This window comes from Anopheles stephensi, chromosome 2, assembly GCF_013141755.1.
Source record: "Anopheles stephensi strain Indian chromosome 2, UCI_ANSTEP_V1.0, whole genome shotgun sequence".
In the NCBI taxonomy this organism is placed as follows: Eukaryota; Metazoa; Arthropoda; class Insecta; order Diptera; family Culicidae; genus Anopheles; species Anopheles stephensi.
In genome coordinates, this window is record NC_050202.1 from 18,131,829 (window position 1) to 18,154,964 (window position 23,136).

The 23,136-nt window shown below is 42.3% G+C and overlaps 1 protein-coding gene across 10 annotated transcripts in view; it reads left to right on the plus strand.

The window, feature by feature from the left end:
* The window catches only part of LOC118507243 (serine/threonine-protein phosphatase rdgC), a 53,269-nt gene that overhangs the window by 21,276 nt on the left and 8,857 nt on the right, over positions 1–23,136 (plus strand). For 9 of the 10 annotated variants that reach the window (XM_036045505.1, XM_036045496.1, XM_036045500.1 and 6 more), the window contains 8 exons: positions 10,110–10,237; positions 12,393–12,486; positions 13,418–13,734; positions 14,196–14,549; positions 14,646–14,726; positions 18,436–18,621; positions 18,728–18,980; positions 21,376–21,554. In XM_036045505.1, coding sequence (XP_035901398.1) covers positions 10,110–10,237; positions 12,393–12,486; positions 13,418–13,734; positions 14,196–14,549; positions 14,646–14,726; positions 18,436–18,621; positions 18,728–18,980; positions 21,376–21,554 — 1,592 coding nt within the window. The remainder of the gene's footprint in view (positions 1–10,109; positions 10,238–12,392; positions 12,487–13,417; positions 13,735–14,195; positions 14,550–14,645; positions 14,727–18,435; positions 18,622–18,727; positions 18,981–21,375; positions 21,555–23,136) is intronic. The other variant, XM_036045506.1, reaches the window with a different exon arrangement.

Sequence of the window (23,136 nt, forward strand, 5' to 3'; positions counted from 1 at the left end):
TTAAAAATGTATGAGGACGCCTAAAAAACTGCAGGAAGAAAACAAAACGACATGGGAACGTGTCAACAAGTGTCGGGACAAGAACAAAAAACATAGAAACGCGTGAAATAATCTAGGGACAACAATAAAATATCTCGAAACGTTTAAAAAACCAGCTATAAAAAAAAACAATATTTGAGGATCGAAAAGTTGAGGAACGAGTATAAAAATGTCTGGAAACTTGTCAATATGCTTTGGGTTGCCCTGTAATGAAAAGTTATAAAGTAAAGGATTCAGTTTGCGCTGTTTATAGAGTTATACCTAGAAAAAATCTTTTTAAACTATCCCTTTTCCATCGGTTCATCAACTTTACTCTTAAAAAGTTGAGAAAAAAGTTGCACATTTTTAATATCAGCTTAAAGATAATCCGGTTTGAGTTCCCGCAAAGGCGAAAAACGCACTTCTATTTTACTTTGGTGAAGAAATTTAACAGATTCTTCATCAGCACGTTGCCGTAAGGTTCATAAAGAGCAAATGCTGCACCACGAAGAAAGCGTGAAAGCTTTCACTGATCTAGCATATTGAAATGAGAGCAAAAAAAAAAGGAAAAAGGAAAAGATGCTCCAAGAAAGAAAAGCATAAGAAAAACCCATAAAGTGCACAACTCTCCCTCTCCTGGGAGAACTGTTCGTGGAATGAAAATGGAACGATTTTGCTCGATTTCGAAACCAACCGTCAAACGTAACTCGTCTTCTTGCAAGAGCTCATCGTGTTCATACAGTGGCGTAGAGACGGCCGTTTCGCAAGAGAGAGAGAAAGAGAGAGAGAGAGAGAGAGAGATAGCTGAAGAAAAAAAGGTAGCCTTCTGCATTATATTATCCCGCGGTTTACGAGGAAATTACCGAGTGTGCTTTTCCCGTTTGGTTTTCACCGTTTGATGGCACAAGATGGGGCGGACGGTTTAATGGATTATTTCCACATCGATTGCAGAGTGAGCAGTACTACGGTTGAACGGGGAAGGGTGGATTACGGAGCTTTGCAGCTTTTTTATTTTTTTTCTCTCTCTGTGTAGCATTTTCCGAAGGAAAGCGGCGTGGAGAAAAATCGCGCCAGCGTTCACTTCGTTTGGAGCGATGGAATTAAAATTGTAGAATCATGAAGTAGGCGCTTGAGGCTTGTGCTGAAATTACATTTACATCACTAAATCGAATGATTGGAAAGTGCGTTAAGTGATATGTCTTATTGATTGTGGAGATTGCTTCCGGGAAAATTTATTTACCAACACGAGTCGAGATCGATGTGAGGGTTTTTCAATGAAAATTAGTAAAAAATGTCGCGCTACCATCTATCCCTCGACTAGCTCTACATCACAGGATACGTAACGGATCCGTAGCCAGTTAGTCGAACCGGTCATGTGGCATAATGGTGGGCGCTTTAAATTGGCAGGTATCACGCGAACGGATCATCGCAGAGAAAATGTTACGAATCACTCACAGATTCACTCACTATGCAACTATGGCCGCACGTAGAACGCCCTGTTCAGCGCCAGACTGTCAGGAAAAGGTACGAAAATGGACACTCAAACCCACGCAGGCTTAAGGCCCTGTGATCGTTCATTATCCGATTCCTTCCGGGTTTTTCGACGGTGTCTGCTCGCTCGCTAGTTGGACAATTGGATAGATTTCACGGTACGAAACGAAACGTTACCGTTGCGTACCAATTAAGTACAATTTCCCAAACCAAAAACTTTCCCCACCAGTAGAAACACGACCACTGCCACTGGACGGGCGAAGCGAAATAAATTGATTTTATCGTGTAGCGTACCGTACCGTACCTGGTGCCCGGGAATGATCCGTGTAATGCCTGACGTGGTTCCGGCGTATTACGATTTGGTTTAATTTGTGTGAGATTAAATTTGGGACGGTTTGTTTGCTTGTTTTTTTTTGCGGTTGCTGCCTATGGCAGGCAAACGAAAGAATGTTGATGCCGGAAGCTACCGTTCAACAAATCAAATAATGGCACCACCGGTGGTGGTGGTGGAGGCGCCCAGTACTTTATGCGGTTGATGAACGATGTGTATTATTTATTGATGGTGTTTGAGTAGAAATAAAAACCAAACTGTACGGGATGAGGATAAAGTCATCAGGAGGATAAAATCGTTCCTACTGGTGTATGGGAATGTAACGTGGAATAATGGAATTGAATTATTGGGTGGTGGTTTAGCGCTTGGGAAATTTTAATACATGGAATATAAGCGATTTAAAACTCTCATTACTGATTCACAACCGAAAGGCTTAAAAATAAAATGGTTCATTAGTGTGTAAGTTGAAAAATGTATATTTTTTTCATTTTAGTGAAAAACAAAAAAAAAGTAATTTATACCCTCAAACTTAGTTTTTGCATTTCAAAGGGTATGAAATTTAAATTTAAATTATGGGTTTAGAACTATGTCCCTATGAAGTACATCATCCGAACATAAAAATCCTTTGAAATTTGTGTGCCTGCTTTTATGAAAGTTTAAAATGCTCTAAAAACTTTATCATGCTTATGAGTTTGTCGTAGTTTTTCAGTACGAAAACCACTTGCAACGGCATTGATTTTATAATATATTCAAAGTTGCAGTATTCTGCAGCATATTTGAATAAAGCATCCCTTAAAACGAGTATGAACGCTCAACCAACTCAAGAGGTCTTTCCGTTCATTTCTAGATTAATTGACTCAATTGTCAAGTCCGGCGTACGGAGAGACGGTACATCCAGGGTTCAATGTCTGGTTCTGCCTTGTGGAAATATACGCTGCAACTGCCTTCGCTGCTGGTCCGTCTTGAGGCTGATTTTACGTAGTATAATAGCTCGGATAGAACTGTTCATGAATATGCTTCAGACTTTCAATGTAGAGAAAGAAAAGAAGTAACAGCCCCAAGCTTTCTCAAAACAGGACCATACCGAATTAACTGAAGAACAAGTCCAGGAAGTGAGAAATTTCAAGCCAAATCCTTTTTAGATCGTAGCTGCTAAAGAAAGAAGCTTTCGGTCAACCAGAAACCAGCAATCGAGCTTGATTTAAGTGTCCGCAAAAAGCAAAACAAAGCTGAGCTATCGCTTCTTTTGATATTTTCTTTTCGTAAGGAAAATGGCCCTTTAAAAAGTATTAGTAGTCAAAAAAATTCCCAAGCAAATACAAACATAAAAACCATGCTCACTTTTTAAAAGAGTAATCGCCCCCAAAAGGGTTCAGTTTGCGATTTGCCTCACTTGACACTAGCACACAATCGCACAATGAGGGATCAGCGATTTTTTTTTATTGTTGTTGCATTGCAGCGCCATCTTTTCGCCCAGTTTTGCGCTATCGTGAAGCAGTAAATTAGCATAATCTCAGAATATCGTGTAAATAGTGCGGTAGCGGCGGCAGTGAGTAAGAACGCTATGACACGCCAGGGAAACGCACATTTGTGTCAGCACATTTTCTTGAGTCCCCATTTGATAGGTTTCCCTACGGATGGCGTTGCGGCTGTACAAGTGAACGGGTGTAAATGGAGAAATGGTTGGTCGGTTCCGTTTTCTTTCCTTGCAAGTCAGTTCCTCAAGGGGGTATAATAATGTTACCCCTGCCATGGGTGGTTGGAAATTGCTTGCCTCGGTACGCAATCCGTAGTTTTTTTGTGCGCTCTGTTTGCGGAAACCGATTTATTTCCGCTAGATTGTAGGAGGTTTCTGGTGGGGAGGGGGGTCTGCATAAAGGGTGGAGCAGTTTGATGTGGGGATGTTTCGATACACTACGACACGGCGCAGTTGGTGTATTATTTGCTTGCACCGCCTTCGAAGCCCGCTGATGGCTATCCGCTGGTCAGGCGTGTGCATCGTAATGACCCTCTATTAGCATAATTTCGTATTCATCGGTAGGTTTAGCAAGCGTTATAAGGGTTGGACTCGGTGTTGATGTAGCAAAACCCTGCCCTCACCCCCGTTCGGATAATCCTACCACCGTGCGTCTGGCAGGGTTGAGCAGATAATTTAGCGTCAGTGTTGTTTGGTGGGTTTTGCAAACATTTTGCACAGCATAATGAACATTGACGCGGGCACCGTACCTCACAAAGTACGGTGCGGTTAGATCGATTTGGGTTTGTGAGGCCAGTTCGTTTACTTTTAGTGATTACATGTTTGTCGGTGACTGTCCGACCGAGGCAGTTATCCATTTGCCGAACCGAACGCCATCAAACGCAGCCCACAAACAGTCGATTCTTGGTGGTTGGTTAGCGGTCAGCTGATGCTTCCGGAATGCGTGTGTGTGTGTGTGTGGAATGGAAAAGCTTTGGTTCGATTTTTGGTGTAGGTTTTTACCAGGTTCGCTGGTGTGTGTGTGTGTGTGTGTGTGTGTGTGTGTGTGTGAGAGATTCGGTTGAGGTTTTACTGCTCCAACGTTTACCGTGCGTAGCTATCGGGCTTCCGGAGAGCTTACCCGATAGAGGCATAAATTAGATTTAATTCGATGCTGTCACAGGGGGTGGCTTTAGGACCGACTGGGAAACCTTCACTTCACCTCCCCCTCACAAGCCATTCTGCAAAGCGGGCTAGGAGTTTGTCACAAATTTCTTCCAAAGATCGGCCTGTATTCCAAAGAAACTTAATCTCGGTTGAAATGAAGGCAGCTGTGGTCTAGCCTTACATTTGCGTAATTTAAATTTCAATTGGATGATTCGGATAAAAGGATTTGCAGTGTTTTTTTTTCTTATCTCGAGGATTCCATTTCAAGAAAACTACGAATGTTAATGATGGAATGCAGAAGAGGTTGGTTTTCTTTTGAGTTTGGGGTTTGCTTCCCGGAGTTGAGTTCAAAATTATGCAGAGGACTTGGAATAAAAGGGATTTAAAGTAGAACTTTTTATAGAGATTTTTATTTGAATGTATTGAAAACACTCTAAATATCTTTCTCCTTTTCTTCAGAACTTTTTCCTGGAGCGAAACGAGTTCTTTCAGTTTACCATCGGCTTCTATATGATGTTTACAATTTCCAGTCTGAATATGACAAAGTTTTCATTTGATTTGGAGCATTAGCAGCCAAAAGAGTTGTGTATTCTTGCAGTTGGCAAGTTGAAAATTGTATCATGCATTCTGATGACTTTGACCCTAGACCGCTTTGGGTTTTACAGGATCGTCTCACTCTTGACAAAACAAGAAAACATCAGTTTCTGGACAGATTACAGCAAAGGAAAAAGTGTTTTATGACGTTTCCAAAACATCAGAATCTGATGAAGAAAGCAGATGTTATACAGCCAAGTGGCTTTATTGTTATTAAATCCTATAATCTTGAGGCAAGAGCATCCGTCATTATGATGAGGCACATCCTGGATAAGATTGACGTTGTGTGCATGTAACGCATACGCAAACGTTTTTATTTAAATATTCTCTTTAATGACTTGACGTAAGATAGAAAACCTTGTGTGGTAGAGATTGCCTAAAAAATTTATAAGAATATAGGAAATATATACAAAATCATGAAAAAGTTCATACTAACTACAAAAATGAATATAAATCAGGCGGCAAGTGCAGTTTTGTATTTTTATTTGGTGTTCTTTATATTTGCAACTGTTTATTGAAAACATTTTTGTAGAATTTCACATAAAAATCAAAAAATGTGAAAAATAGTAAGAACTCATGTTGCCGATAATTTTTTGGACTGATTTTGATTAGTGTTGAGTTTTTCGTTGAGTTTCTTCTAGAAAATTAATTTTAATTTCATTCATTTCATCTCTTCAATTTTTATTTAAAAAGTTGTTATCAATAGCTAGAAAATAAACCGGAAAGTAATAAGCGCCAATAACTTCTGCCCCATTGCTCGCTTATCGTTCGTACTAAACAAGCTACGGTTAAACGGAACGAACCAATCCGTTTACACCCGTAATTAAGCTTCAACCGTCCGGGAATCGGCTCTAAATAAGCAGCAACTTTTGTTTTTCCCCGTTTCCCGGCCGGCTCTAACCGGGGACCAATTTAAAGTTGAACATCAAACGAAAGAAGTCCACCGAACAGAAGGTGTCAACGGTTGTCCGGCGGGCGCAAAGATAGCAAACGTTTTCAATCACTGTCTGAAGGCTAATGAACGGCGCCCTAATTAAACCTTGTTGACCTTTTCCGGGTTCGGGATGATAGTAGCGAGTAGGGAAGGAGTGGGGGAAAGAGGGAGGAGTTGGGAGGTGATCGATATATTTCCCCAAGAGCAATTGATTTAATTAAAAAACCCGTGAAGTGAGTTTGTGCAGTTTTTTCTTGAACGTTCTTTTTTTGTGTTGCAGTTTTCACGCTTTCCAATGCCATTGGTTGTTCGTCTCCGTGTTTGGTGTGATTGAAAAGCTGATAGGGAAAATACATATATTGACGGTTGAACGCTTGCGGTGGAGCAGAAACCGAAGCAGCAGCAGAAGCATCAAGAAAAAAGGATTAACGTTCAAAGTGATCGGTATCGGTTGATAGCAGGAAGGTAGCTGGAAACTCTTTACCATTTTTCTTCTCTCCCCATTTCCCAGTGGTGGCGGAGATGGTGCAGTTTGCTCGAACGTTCATTTTAATCTTTTCTCCGTATCTTTGCCCTTTTAACGGCTGCGGCGTGCAGTGTCCCGGACGGTACAAGTAAAACGGAACGCCCGGGAAGCTTATCTTCTTACCTTTCGGCATATCGGCACGCGGTATGACTATCTAATCCGCTTACGATGTACGATTGAACGGTGGTGGAACGCTTTGGCACAGTCACCTTACTAGGTGCCACGGAAGAGGAAAAGAAAAAAATCGGATCAAATACTTACCTGACAGCATTAATGAATGTTCGAATCGAAGTCGCTTCGCCCACTGATCGATTCATATAGGCAGAGTGCTTTCAGTGGCTTAGCAGCATAATCCATGTGCAAGCAATTACTTCAGTTCGAGCTCATAATGTGCACAACACACACCGTGAATTAATTTAATTTGTGCGCACGAGTAGCGAGTAGGATGAATGGAAAAGTATGTTTGTATGTTGCTGCATTGATTGTCTATTTTTGGCAGCGAAACACGGCGCTTACAAGTTAACCTAACAATTCAAGGAAAAATATTAAGAACACCGTAAAGTGAGCACCGTTTGCAAGTACGACGCTTATGATTGAATGTAGCTGTAATGAGTTCTGGGAAGTTGGTGCTACCGAGCAACACCTGATCACACCCGAACCGTTGAGCAGTGAATTATGGAAGATAAATGTGAAAGCCAATTTATACATTCCAAGTGCAAGAAATTAGTTTTCCACGAAAAAAAGAAAAACAAACAACGAAGCTGATTAAGTTAGTAAAGCAGATTTGTTCTAAAAGAAGGGGTTTTGTTTAGCTTTTTTGTTGTAACGGTTGCATAGCCATGTTGTAAGAAGCAACCAGAAATGGCTTAACAGCTTGCTATGATGCACAATACAAAGAGGTGGAAAAGTTTTCTCAAAAGAAACCGCAGCGTAGGCGAAGACGCCGGAGGATGAAGATGCTCAGCAAATTTGGGTGTTTGCCACAGCGATGTCGTGCGTTGGAAATTGTACGCTTCTTCGGTGAGCAGACATGATCGAAAACTTTGCATTGGATGCTTAGTTTGACGCTCAGTTCATATGGCATTTGTAGTAGCGTAAATGTAAAATGCAGGGTTTTCCATTGCGGGTAACTTAATCGATTTTGAGGTTTGGTTTTGAAATATTATTTTTATTTTTTAGTTGGTTTTGATTTGATATTCTACAAAGTACAAAGCAAAGCTAAGAAAACAGAGGAAATAAACAAAAAAATCAAAAAGATTTTTATTTCTCGATTCGATTTTGATTTTTAGTTATTTCAAATGTCGTAATAAGCTAGAAAATATAAAAGAGCAAAAACCACCCCGTATTTATAATAACAAGAAAATAATATTACAATTTTAAATGCAAAGAAAAGACGTATTAGTTAAAAAATTGTTTAGAAATTGAACATACTAATTCTCGAAACATGACCCTTGAACTGGCGAAATGTGCCAGGTCATCCTTTATAAATAAAAAAAATCTCAACACTCTCGTTCATGAATAAACAGATTTGGCCTGGCATTTTTGGGTTTCTGTGACTTGATTGTACCCGTAGCCGTGTAGTCAGCCCTGCATACTGGATGACTTACTTTGACTTACTGCATACTGGATGACCATGTTTGCATCACAAAACAAAAAAAAATCAAAGCTTATAATAAAACGTAAAAAAAATTATTTTAAAAATTGAAAATAATGAGGGGAAAGCTGGTGAGAATTATTGCTCATTATAAGCGAAAAATACTCAAGAGTGATTATAAATTGCAAAAAATAAACAGTTTGGACTTAGGACCTCAATTGGATTGCTTTTACGTTGCTTGTATCATTTGCCCTGGAAACCCCTGCAAAGCTTAGCCTGATGGATGATGGCAGTATCTCTCTAATTATGCCTTTTGAAACAGATGGAAATGGAAAACTTCACTCCACTCCTCCTCTTCTCTCTTTCCCCACCCACCCAGCTCATCACTATGCTGCGGTTATTGTAACTTGATTCAATAATCAGCGACGATGCATAGTTTTACGCCCCCGGTGTGTGGGATGGTTCCGCTTTAGTTCAAAGCTCTACCAGCTTTTTGTTATTGTCCAAATGTTTCATGTTTGCAAAACGCTCGCAAGAAGCTATTTTTCCTAATCTTAAAGCAGGCACCGGTCAAGGAAAATAGCGACGCGACCCGTGCCAAAGAATGCGGTGGATAAATTGCCTCCCACCTAGGTCCGAATCCGTCAGGTATAATTATTTCTACACGCATCAGACAAAATAAATGACACACCGATGGACGTTAGTGTGCCGGTGCTCACCTGTGTAGCCTTAAAGCGTCTTTCTGCAGGCGCACCGTTGGGGCCATGTTTCTAAGCGCGTAGGCTCAATTAATGAGCTTCGGGCGAGGCTAGGCGTCAAGTAGGACACGACGATGACGACGATGAAAATAATGATAACGATAATGATGATACCGTTCTTCTCGAAGCTCGAGACGGTATACCGAAAATGGCGAACACGGCATGAGCAACGGTTTTCCGTTCTGCAGCACGACCGTGGGTCGTTGTGCCCTCGTGCTACTAAAGATTCGTGGTCTGGGGTGGTTTTTTGAGGTGAGAGAGAGAGACAGAGCTACGGCTAAAGAAGCAGAAGGTGGCAGTTGATGGCAAGTTGTTCGGGGTCGTCCTGTTTAATGAGTTTTTAATTGGAATAAATTTGGCCGGGAAGCTCAAAGACAATAAATCGTGTCCGGTTCAACGCCACCGATTCTGGCGTCAATGATTCCGGTCCTGTTGCGCTGTGTGTATGTGTGTGTGTGGGGGATACCCGGGACCCGGCATACGGTTTTTGGTTGACATAAATTAGAAAATATTTATGTAATCATTTAAAATCTTGTAGCGAATGCAAATTGCCGACTTTCGGGCGCGATGAAGCCGAAGAGGAAATGTTGTCATTGGCGGAGGTTGTTACTAATTTAGACAAATTTCATGCCCACGAAAAACTTCGACACCAAGTGAATCCATATCGAGCGGTGGTTCGTTATTCACGGATCGCAAATATACGGACGGTACAGATCAATAATTGTGATTCATTTATGCTGGCGCTATCATTAATCAGGATGCTTAGCATGGGTCTTCGGATGTGTTAGGGTACACGGAGCCAGCAAACCAGAAACTGATAAAAAAGGACACTTAACTTGCCTTGGTGACAGAAAAGTTTAATGAATTCAATAAATTATGTGCTGCTTCGCTAGGGGAGTTTGGGGGAACGGAAAAGTTTGGAGCAACTTTCGGCACGGTCGGTTTTTTGTTGTTGTTGAAAGTAGATTTTCTCGGGTGTTTTTCCCGGGAAGTTCCTTAACGCAGCGGGATGGAACGTCTTCTTATAATAAGGAAGGATATTTTAAGGTAGATAATGTATTTCGAAGGCACAAAAAAAATGAACAGACATTTATTCATCGTTAGGGTGAAAGTTTTGTATCTCGGCACGGCAACGAATCCATTTTATCCCTTTTTCCCGGTATCTGATCTGAAAGTTTTCTTTTGTGCTTAAATTTGTTGTTTTTTTTCTTCTTTATTTTTTGGCCTTTCCCAAATCTAGCAATGAAGGCGGCCATCCTTATACAGCGTTGGTATCGACGGTTTCTGGCCCGGATCGAGATTCGGCGGCGCTACACGTGGACCATCTTCCAGAGTATCGAGTATGCGGGCGAGCAAGACCAAGTACGGGTGAGTAATGGGGATTGGTGGTACGCGTGGGGAGGGGGTTATCGAGGTCGAACGAAAGGGAAACTCATATGTTCCCGTATGGTTGAATCAACAAATCGTTTGGATCAACATTTCGTTTGGAATATTATAACTTATGCTAAGCAGCACTTTAAACTATGTTTTCTTCAAAAGAGCTTGAATGGCATCATCGAAAGAGTCATTGCCGCATTATTATTTTAATTGTTTTATTTTAATCATTTTAAAGTTTTGAGTAGAAATAAGGCGATCCGGTGGCCGAGGCGATAGCTGCCCCCGCCTAGAAAAGATGGGTATAAAATCCCATCCAGGCCAGCTCCCTGTATGCAGGATGGACTACCTTCTTCTTCTTCCTTGCCACTACAACCACGAAGGGTCTCGCCCTGCCTGTTTTGACTTTCGGTGACTTCATTTTATCCGTAGCAAGGTAAAACTAGGACTCTAGCAACGGGTAAATTCAAGTTACAAGAAGCTATAGGATGATGTGATATTGCTACAGAATTTTTAATGGAGAAAATTCGAAAACATCCGGTTTTTTGGTGGACAATCAGGCAATTCCTATTTTAAATTGCTTACGGTTAATCGAATTAATCGAATTGGGGCGGTCCGGTGGCCGAGGCGACAGCGGCGCCGGTCTTCACACAGCAGGACCGGGGTTCAAATCCCATTCGGACCGCCTCTCCGTACGCAAGGCTGACTATCTTGCTATGGGTAAAATCAAGTCACAGAAAGCCAGAAAATGGCAGGCCGAGACCTTTCGAGGTTGTAGTACCATCGAAGAAGAAGAAGAATCGAATTCAGGATTTTCGTTGCCCGATATACAGGATTAGAATAGTTTATTCAAGTGATTGCCCCCACATTTCCACAAGGCAGATCTTGACCTTTTGTGGTTGCAGTGCCAAAGAAGATTTTTTTTATTTATGAAAGAGTAAAGAGTAAAGTAAATGGATGTAAAAGAATAAAGTAAAGGGTCATAAGTAAATCTCAGCACAGTCTACAACAATTGCTAAAGTGATACGCGATACTCGGGGCTCTTTTAAACTTTTTCGCCTCTACTCAAGATGAGATGGATAGACAGAAATATTTAAGTCCTTGTTGTAGTTGGTTAAAGAGAATTTGATATGGCTTAAAGAGATTTAGATTGATAGAGGGTTGCTTTCGTCTCTTTATGTTGCAGTTCAGTAGAATAATTGTTTTGAAAAGTTCTTAAAATTGTTCAGTTCTATATGCAGTTTGCTTAGCTTGTTACTTGTCGAGTGCCAAGAAGTGTGACCTTAGGTCCTGTTTTACCTGTTTATCCACTTCTTCTTGAGCAGAGTCCTAACATTGTTTGAACACTGCTAACTCATCTCGCAACCCCTGTAATGTTACGGTAGGGCAAGAGAAATACGATGCCTGTCCTTCGTGTACACTGATAGCTGATTGTAGCTTGATATTTTGCTTCCTTAGAAATGTGCATACAAAAACTTACAATTTTATTACTTTACCTGTTTTTATGTTATTACTTCAACGCGAATAGCACATTTCCATTGGTGAATTATTTATGATTTGTCTTATACGAAAACAAACACATCCAACCATATGTTTATAAAATATTTCTCTCCAATGAACCTGTGAAATTGAAAACTGAAATCCATCACACTACGTGTTTGATAGACAATTTCGACGAGATGGCACGCGCTGCACAAGCAAGACTCAGGCTCGCCGTGTTCGTATTAATAATGAAATTGGCTGCACTTGAGCACGGTTTTTAGCTGAGTGGATCAAATATTTACCAACTCGAAGTGGAACAGGCTCAGCGTACCTTGGTCCCTCGCCCGAACGAAAGGCACTATATTGATTTTAAATTAAGCCCCACATCAGTAAGCGTCCGCATCTGGGTGAGCTCTGTTTAACCACTGCACGTACCGGCTCAACAACGTGTGTGTGTGCGAGTATGTGCATGCAGTTGAGCGATATTTCCGTTCCCGAGCTGGATAAACGGTGCTGTAACGAAGTGTGGCGTTGATCGTGCCTGATAATGAATCGATAATCGTAATCGTTGACAGAGTTACTTTTTGTTGGCAAATTTGCTGTCCAGCTCCGGGTTGTGATATCTAAATTAAGTTTCATCCCTACCCTTTCTCTCCTCTATCCACAGCTGTACAACTTTTTCAACGCACTACTTACGCACATTCCAGAGACAGCCGGTCGGCCGCTCGACTCGCAAAACACGTCCCGTTCGTCGTCCGCAGGTAAGCCAGGATCGTCGCCCATCAGCCGGGAAACCTGTCGGCACCTTTGTGCTGCTTCCCAATGTGCGTGTGTGCGCATGTGTGTGTGTGTGAGAGAGATTTTTCCTGGTTTTGTTTACAAATGCTTGAGCGCAAAATGAGGCTTAAAATGTGCTGACAATACTTACTTCCCTGCTGCAACACAATAAACCCTCGGCAAGAACAGTCTGTCAGCACGCCAGAGCTACCGAAGGCAAGCGACCGGCAGCAGTGCAAATCAATTAAGCAAATTAAAGCAAAAATGAAGCAAAAATCTCACCCACCTGCCAAATGCGAACTGGTGTCATTACTGTCGCAATTACTATCATACCAACCAACCTGACATTGTTTTCGGTATGGTGTTATTTTTATTCTTTTTCTCTCTCTCTTTCTTCTCTCTTTCTCTCCTTTTCTTACTCTATTTAACTGTCACTTTTTTCTGTACTGTACCCTGCTCCTTGGATGGTTTCTACTTAATCTGCTTTCGAAACTCCGGTTTTTTATATTTCCACTGTGCACCCTACAATACTGTATTCCACTGTTGTTTCTTTTTCATAACTTTATTTACAAATTATTTCCTCACTCACCTTTTGATTCTTGTGAATTCGGAAAATTTGATTGGCTCTTCGTTCCGGGAACTTTGTTTTACCTTTGTTTTGAATAATCTTTGTTCATCACCCCGTATTACATGCTATCCACACACTTCCCGTACCCGGCTGGCTAAATCACAATTCGCTCATCGCCATAACCGTTGCCTAACGAACACAATCGACACGATACCATCTCCCACCTGGCCATATCGCCGACACTTTTACAATTAACACACACACACCCATTCACACATACCCGAAAACCCGATCACGTTCCCCCATTCACTATCACTCCACCGTAAAACCGACACCGACCCGTACAGAGGCACTGAATATGAAATTTTCCGACGAATCGGACGATCTAGCCGACGAGGGTATTGCCGGACCGGAGCGTGGCTATCAGGGGCCGGAAATCAAGTTCCCGCTCGACAAAAAGGAGCTGGAAGTAATAATCGATCTGTTCCGGAAGAAGAAAAACCGGCTGCACGCCAAGTATGTGGCCGGCATACTGCGGGAGGCAACCTCGAAGCTGAAGCGCCTGCCGAACCTGAACCAGGCGTCGACCGCCATCTCGAAGCAGGTTACGATCTGTGGCGATTTGCACGGGAAGCTGGACGATCTGCTGGTCGTGTTCCATAAGGTAAGGGTTAAGAGGACGGGCAGGGATGTAACTGGTGCCCTGACCAGGATACAAAGCTTGAAGCTTGTTTACAAGCGTAGGTTAAAGTGTTTGGCTATGCTCAGGTAATTGAGCTGGAACCGGAATAATTGGCACCGGAAATTGAGAAGAATACTGAGTTTGAAGTAGCTTGCCTTCATCTCAAATGCAATTTATTCAATGTATGAAATGTGGCCTTGTACGGCGCCACATCGCTCGTTCAATATCGCCATGAGCAGTGTGGAATGCATTGAACAAGATTCTCCGGAAATCGATCGAACCTGTCACAACAGGAAAATCGGAAGAATAGTTTACGGAATACATTTGAGTCGTGATTGCTTTATTGCATATTTGGAAGCGTGCGCGCTCTCGTTGTGATCGAGCATCGGCATCGGCAACTATTTCTCCGCATGTCTAACACGCCATCTCGTGGCTCGTTCCAGAACGGGCTACCATCGCCGGAGAACCCGTACGTATTCAATGGGGACTTTGTCGATCGGGGCAAGAAGGGGCTCGAGGTGCTGCTGCTGCTGCTCTGTACGTTTCTGGTGTTTCCCGGCGGTGTGTTCCTGAACCGGGGCAACCACGAAGACACGGTGATGAACGCCCGGTACGGCTTCATCCGGGAGGTGCACCAGAAGTACAAACACAACGCCGAAAGACTGCTGAAGCTCATCGACGAGGTGTACCGGTGGCTTCCGTTAGGGACGATAGTTAACAACCGTGTGCTGGTCGTGCACGGTGGCATTTCCGACTCGACCGATCTGGATCTCATCCGTAGCTTAGACCGTGGAAAGGTGAGTAGTGGAATCAAAAAACTATTTCTCCTGGACAATGTCGGACTGAACAAGGGTGTTTGTGTTTCTCTTTCTACTATCTTTCTGTGTCTTCAGTATATATCTCTATTAAGGCCACCGATCACCGAAAGTACTGCTCCCGGTGCCGAAATCATCGACAAGGTGGAATGGAAACAGGTAATTGATTATCATCATAATCGGCACAACCTTATCGGGTCGTTCGCCTCGTTTCCGTCATCGATTCTGGTCGACAATTTCTGTGTGTGTGTTTGCCTCAGGTCAAATGAGCAGATTCCCAGAAGTTAACTTATTGTCCTTTACAGGAAACTGATTGGTTTGACAGATACTTGACACATTGCCGGGCTGTGTAACAATGCGCTTAACCATTTTCTGAGAATTGTTGGAGATAATGTATGCATGACGCTCGTAAGATTTTACTTGTGTTTGGATGAGGAGCTTAACATCACTGCTATGTTCTGTTTCTAGTTGAGTATATAGGTACAATATTCGAAGTATTTCATACATATTATTAGAATAAAGCAATAGCTACAGAATGATTGCTTGCAGAGATAGGGATAGAAATTACAACTATACCTTATTTGATGCAAGGCTTAATTCTAGTCATATAAGTCATTAGGCGATATTAGGCGGGTCATTGGGCGGTAGTTTTCATTGGGGTCATTGGGTGGTAGTGGTAGTGACAGAACCGGAGCTAAAATCCCATCCGGACCGTTCCCCCGTAGTGGGTAACTAATTTGAAATAACACAACTTTCAGCCAACGGATCGCTGTGGTTGGTATACTTCCAAATGTGTTACGAAGGGCTTTATTAATATTTATATCAGCTAGAACAAAAGAAGAACTTTCAGGAGGATATTTCATAATTATTTTAAGGGAAGGTCCTCTTTGAATGTTGATCCATCTCTCTTCTTAATACATTTTTTTTCCTGGAGACATGTGGAATTCATTGTCCCCATCTCACCCCAGCAAACTCTTGCTTCATAATGAAGCAATTCACTGAAGTCGTACACAGAACAACGTGCTGGTTTTTGGACGCACCGGCTAGCTGAAGATGATGATCCCAACCGAACCGAAGTCACACTGCATCGGGGCCAAAGTTTTAATTGTGTTCATCATCATCCTTCGGGGTGAGCTGTTTGCAGTGAGATTAGACAGCTACGTAGCTCTAGCCCCGTTTTCAATTGAGTTGAGGTCCGTTGGTCGATATCCATTTAAGTGTCAGCAGTTTTGTGAGCCGTGGCTAATCCGGCAAAAGTTTCCCGGATGTAAAATCGACCAAGACATGACAGGAGGCCGGGGATGCGTTATGCAAAGGTCCTATTAATTGGCTGGTTTAAGCGGTTATGTGATTCAATTGATTGTGCCGCTACTGAATATTCAAGCACTCGCTGTATGTTACACACATGGGACGTGGTAAACCGCACCAAGGATTGAATTTGGCCGGATGAGAACGACCAACGAACGGTGGATTAGGGTATCAATTCATCGGAGGACACATCACTGGGAGCAATTTCGCCAAGTGATAACGATGGAGTTGGTGCGAAAGTTTATTCATGAAAGATAATCAGTGGTACAATTCATATGAAAAGTTAGCCCAGCGATAGTAGCTACATTTGAATCGTAACGGTTGAGATACGGATAGCCGTCTCAAAACTAAAAATAAATAGCTCCATCGCGTCAGCAAAATAAACAGTTTATGTAGTGTGAAACGCCGGATCAATGAAGCATGTCGGCGATTGCACAAATTAATAACTGCAATTCCGGCACACTGTGCCAGACAGCATCCGTTGAACGGGGAACAAAAGCACATTGTGAAATACATCGTCGTTCTTCCCAGCTTCAGCTCTTGTACGAAATGTGCCACAGAACAAATGCATCAAAGTGTTACTAACCCCATACTTTATGGTAGGTGTCAGAGAAATGCACTTTGCACTCGGACTATAGCACGTCATGTGTGAGCGTGGCAGGAGCAGGTTAAGCGTCGGAGTGAACCCGAATGGAAGCGGAAGTACGAAAAATGGTGTGTACAATGCAAACAACCATTTGCTCTTTAACCCGCAGTTTTGATGTACTGGGTGAGGGTTTTTTTTTCTGTCGTTGTTGTTGTTGTGTCGAGCGTGTTTTGTATCTCTGTTGCATTACAACCCGAGGACCAGCGGCTCATCTTGGATGTGGTTGTGTCTGCTTTTGAAGAATCATGGAGCTGGACTGTAGGTAATGCACGTAATGGTCTTGCCGAGGAATTACAGCGAAGTGTGAGGGTGGTGTGAGGGCCGTGTGGGGAAGAAAGAGGGGCGAGTGGACATGTTTGTGTCGTGGTTCCATTACCCGGACGTTCGCCACTGCACTACGCTATTAAGCCGTCGTCAGTGTCCATGGTGGAGCGTGGAGCTTATTTGCATATTTATTGCATCGTCCGCTCGCCCGATGTGTGCGAAGCATCCTGGCGTTTGTGTTGGAGAATCCGCTAGTGTGCTAATTCGACTCGCAAGCGTATCCTTTTCTTGTGGTCGGATGTAGCTGGAGACTGCTCATTATGCTCGATTTAATCAAGTTAGCAGCCGCAGTGAGAGGGAAAATATCTTGATTATGATTGTTCAATCGATGAAGCAATGCGTTAGACTGCACATTGGGCATTATTTGGTTTAAAATAGTTCATAAATTGATGTAATATAAACCAAGTATGAGAATTTAACAGTTATAATTCAGGTAAAAAATCAATATATTTCATTTCAATATTGGTTTGTTCTCGGGACCAAAGATATAGCTATAGCTGCTTAGTACAAAATGAATTGAATAAACAATTAAAAGAAAAGCTCATTTTGGATCAAAATTTAACTGATTTCAGTGAAAATTCAGTGATTTATTTATTTCAATTTTTTATTTATTTCGATGTAGTATTTTAATTTCTTGTTATTTATTTAACAATTCAAACAATGTTAATTGATAATCATTGAACTGCATTGCTGCCTTTCATGGACAACTTTATGAGGATCTTTGCTGCTGTAGTCTTTTTTTATGTTGGGAGGCTTAAGCTATGATTAAACTTGATTGAATCAAAGCCAGAATCAGTCGTATGTTTAAATGTCTAATCGCTATAATTTTTTAAATATTAATAAAAATTTACGTCCTCCAGAGTTAGGTAGGTTAGGTTTTGGCCTGCCATTGCTGGCTTTCTCTGACGTGATTTTATTGGTAGCTGGTTGGTAGCTTTTATTGGTAGCTGGATAGTCAGTCCTACGTTCGGGGCGGCGGTCTGGATGGGAATTGAACCCCGGTCCTTCCGTGTGAAGACTGGCGCCGCAAACGCCTCGGCCACCACATAAAGTATAAATTAAAGGAGTTATCGCAGCTTGCAACAATCTACACAAATGATATTTTAGTGTATGCCAAGAATTTTGAATCTGAAGTAAATTTGCACGAATGTTCTGTATTAATTTGATCTATTACATTACTGCGCTAAATTGTCTGACTTTCCAGGAGTTGTAAATTTTGTTGAAAGTAGGTTAGATTGCAGCTCGGTTTGTTGACACAAACTCTTGTCTCTTAGGATAGGTCTTAAGATGAGTGTCGCTGACAGGATAGAAAACGGGAGAACATCAGGATAGATATAAAACAGTAAATTGCATAGTATTAGGCGTATATTATGAGAACAAATCAATCATCAAAATCATCGCTAAAAAAGCATTTATTATTTATTATTTCTGTCAAAACACAATAACTACATATTCCTACTCGACACACATTTTTATCCCTGCAGTTGTTCCACAGCAGTCCACTGTGCCTAGACCAAGATTTAAGATTGTGAAATGTTTGGCTTTGAAAGTGTGTTCATCTCTGTGTTGTGTTCTTTCCGCATGATAAAGGTGTTCGATATACTGTGGAGCGATCCCCAGCATACCGAGGGCTGCCGGCCAAACTCGTTGCGAGGCGCCGGTACGTACTTCGGACCGGACGTAACTAACAAGTTCCTACAGCGCTACAAGCTCCAGTATCTGGTCCGTTCGCACGAGTGCAAACCGGACGGGCACGAGATAATGCACGGCGGGAAGGTAAGGATATCAATCGACAAAACCTTCACATCAAATGGTTGGATGGTTGATTAATTTTTGTATCTGTGTGTGTGTGTGTATACACGATAAAAATCTCTTCTGGCAGGTCATTACCATCTTCTCCGCCTCGAACTACTACGAAATCGGCTCGAACAAGGGTGCGTATCTGAAGCTGGATCCCCAGCTAGACACACACTTCGTGATGTATACGGCGGCCGCCTCCAAAACACGGAAGCTAACATTCCGGCAGCGGGTCGGGCTGGTGGAAAGCTCCGCGCTGCGAGAATTGGCAGCTAAGCTGCGCGAACGGCGGATAGAGCTGGAGCGGGAGTTCAAATCGCGCGATCCGGATAATAAGGGTAAGCCGTGTGCGGGGCAGAAGTCAGTAATCAGTGCATCAAGCACATGACACCGAGCGGTGGAGCATCGTTGCGTGGCGGAACGGACATGGAGCCCGGAACTGTCAGTGGCAGTACAGGGATTGCCGCATTATCGTGTAAAGCCACAAGTTTATGGCAGATATTGGACGGTTTCGACCGTTCATTCTTGTCGTCACGGTTGGTTTTCTGCCATGTTGAGGTCGGTTTTGTTTTTTGCTGCTGCCATTGTTGTTGCCATTGGAAGGCGGGATTCGAAAAAAAAGTAGTGCCACTGCTTTCCGCTTCCGAGTTCCGACTGATCTCATCTGGTGGGGGTTTTCCTGGTGATATTGTCCAGGATCGGGACACAAAAATTCCAATGTTGGTGGCATCTTTTTGTAGCTAGACGTGATATCTTTAGGAACAAGGCTCCAGCGTTTGTGTGTGTGTGTGTGTGTGTGTGTATGTGAAGCACATGATGCTTCAAGCGCTTGGACGCCGTACACATCCGCATTGAAGAAGAAAAGATTACCTAAACGGCAGGACGTGACATGTTTCAAGACGGGATTGAAAAGATTTATCGCGCCGAGGGTTTTGCTCGCTGGTCGCAAAACGATAGTTTATTCGGTTTTGTTGCCGTATATTTTTCGTGTTGCCGTTACTGAAGCTCCCCATGGAGTTACTTCCCTGCCAACTTGAGAATGAAGAAAGGGATCTCAAAATTGATGATTCTGGGATACTTCTTTTCCAGATGTACACCAAGGTGGGAAAGGGCCCGCGACGAAAAACGTTGGGAATTTATGATTGTCGATAAAATGTCATTTTCAACCATCTTGAACCGATCGGTAACGAATTTTGCTGTAGCGATTGAAAAGGAACCGAGTCGATGGGCCACGAAAAAATGCTACCAAGGATGCGATTTATTCGTTTTTCTGCTGCTGCTCACTGTGTGCGGAAGGTGTTTGGCTCAAAGATTGGAATACCTTCAGCAGGATGCCAGAGTCGTATAAATCTGTCCAAAAGTTAGATGGAGAAGAAAATGCGGATGGAAAAATCGCCATTGCTTCTCCCGGTGAGATGAATAATGGTGAAGTCGAGTAATCCCTACCCGTGGTGGTGGTTGGGTCATTGGACACTCGATTGGATGTCCCAGTAATCTACACCTTTCTGGGAGCTCTTGAAAATGTTGGTGTGACTTTGAAAACGAAAAAGCCAAATAAACAGACCTCCCCATGTCCGATTTTTTTTAAACATCCCGTCCCAACTCCAAGTAGAATTGTCGAGCGGTAGGGGATTGTGCTTAATTCGGCAGAAATTTTATGACTTTCGCCGGAAATTGCTACAGTTGTGACATGGCGTGCTAGTGTCCCTCACCCCCCCAAGCACAAGGGAATCTTGTTCTATTCGGGAAGCTTTCGGCACCGAAGTACGGTCGAGGTTTTGTGGCACGGCCATTATTAACTTTTTGCTCTCTTTAGCACTTTATTTTTGCTGGGAACGTCGGTGCGGCAGGGAAGAAACGGCTCTAGAACTCCGTTAGCCCGTTATCACTGTACACTGCAGTGTAACGGGACGACAAAGTATCGGCAAGGAACTGTACCGTTCTTTGGTGGGTCATAAAACGTCCACACCCAAGACACAGAACGAGTGCTTTTCATCGTGCATCAAATACCCGACCGGAGATATGAAGGGACACCGTGATTTCGGCCAGCACTGGTTACCCTCATTGCTAAATCATTTCCCATGGCTCCGTGGTTGGTGTGGAAGCAAAAAAAAGGGGTTTGCCTTCCGTTCAGCATGGCGTGTCGATGCTGCTCGTGGCAATTTAATGTGGGTTTTTTACCATGGAAGAAAGGAAAGTTTGTATTCGTCCAGAAGGGCGCGCCGTTCTTGAGGGAGCCACACTTAACGCGTTCAAAGCTCCCCGGGTATGAGATCTCGTACCTCATTAAGTTTGTCTTGCGTACTCAATAAAAGAAAAACTGTAACGAGACTGGGAAGCCAGAGCTCATCTTGGAAGCGCGTACCTTGTTTGTATTTTTAAATGCATGAAGCTGTCACGCACCGATGAGAAATAGCTTGTTGACGTATTGTTGCGCCCCGGAACAGTTCCATGGAAACGGCACAGACAACTTTGTTAGGACGATTTATATTTATCTTAATATAACAAGCATGTTCCCGGTTCACCGAGACTACCTCAACCGGGGGAAAAAAAGAGCGAAGAAATTGAGACGGTGGTAATAACGCTTTTATCTAACCGACGCCACACTGTTAATGATACCATTAGAAAGGACACCTGCCAACGCTGACCATTCATCTTTGATCGTGTTATGTTTTGTGTTTTCGCTTTTTCCTTTTTCGTGCTCTATATTCTCCCTTTGTATTACCCGTGCAGGTGTACTGACGCTAGCGAAGTGGTGCGAAGCCCTGGAGAGTGCCACCAACCTTGGATTGCCGTGGCGAATGCTGAAGGATAAGCTTGCGCCCGCCGATAATCCCACTGCCAGTTCGGTCGCAACCGTGACGGAAGTCAGCTACCGGAAGACGCTGCATCTACTCGACACGGACTCTTTCGTAAGTATGAAGTAGAAGAAAGGGATAAAAAGAAGTAAATGAAACACTATCACTACTCGTACTGGTTCAACTGTTTAAAGATGGCTGACTTGATTCTCACCAGCGAAAGTCGATTCGCTGGCAATAGAGTCTACTGTTTGATGAGAACCTTTAAAAGAAATGTCCGTAGGCGGTGTTTCGTGGAGGATAATTTTATCACTCGAACTCGATGATGTTGCGCTTTTTTGCGTGGCCAAAGGGTTGTTGTTTTGATTGTGGGCCACATTTTGGCCCCGACATTCTGAAAACAACCGTTTGATGCCATCTGTTTCCGTGATGCTTCCCGTCAGTCATCGTTAAAGTGATGGTTGTTGACGTTAATGGTGATATCCCCGGGATGAGGTTCGGAAGCTGGAATTGAGTGCGGAGAACCGGGTTACCATTGAAGTAGATAGGATCGAAGTGTACGAATGTAGATAAGAAACGAAAAGGATTCGTTTTACGGTTGCTCGCAGTTATTTGAAAATATTTGTTTTTAGAACAGTGTCCAAATAATAAAAACGATTTTACTTCTTTGGTATTTTGAAGCTGTTGCCCTATGGTATTTGCTGACTGATATGGATGTTAATCATACGTGGAAATTGAAATTTATTTATGGATCAACTCAACGTGAGTAAATTGGCTTGTTCACTGTGTGAATTCTGTTTTTTAGGATTCCAATTTTAAATAAGAAATCCTTAAATAACAAAAAAAATCAAAGAATTAAACCTGTTTTTGAACTGAATAATAGGAATTCTTTTTGATTGCTCTACGAGGTGAGCTGCAAGGTAACTGGCCTAAAGCTCTCAAATAATTTTTGTTATAACAATCTAAATGTTTCGTCGAGCTTATCTTATAAAATACAATGACGAACAACATAAAAACGACCAACTCATTTTTGAAATAGTTAAATTGAGTCTATGGTGATGATTTTTAACGAATCGATTATATTGTATAACTTTCCTGAAGATTCTCTGAACTGATCCTATTATTGGATCAATTGAGGTATCGATACTTAGTATCATTTTGTTATTTTTATACAAAAAAATCAAAACAAATTATACATAAAATAAGACTTTTCACTAGCTATGCGGATAGCCGTACCTATTGAATAAAAAAACATGAGGCTATTTTATTTTTATTTATTTATTTATTTAATCATGAGGCTATTTACCAAATTTAAAATTCAATTTTGGTATTATTTTTGCTTGTCTTCTTTCTTGACTTAATGACCTCTAAGATCATGCCTGCCATTTCTTGCTTATTAGACTTATTGATACCGCATGGTCAGTCCTGGCTATGGGGGAACGGCTCCGATGGGATTTAAACCCCGGTCCTGCCGTGTGAAGACCGGCACCGCTGTTGTCTCTACTATAGGGCCGCCCGAGTTTTGCGTATGTTTTCTTTATATTTTTGCTCTTCAACATAATCTAGCTTTGCTATAAATAAAAATAAACTTTTATATGTCTCACAGGTTGTTGAGGATGCTTTAGCCAAATTTTGGTTTTGGTTAGACCTAGTTTAATTATTGAAATCAATAGCTTGAAAATCAGAAATTAAAAGT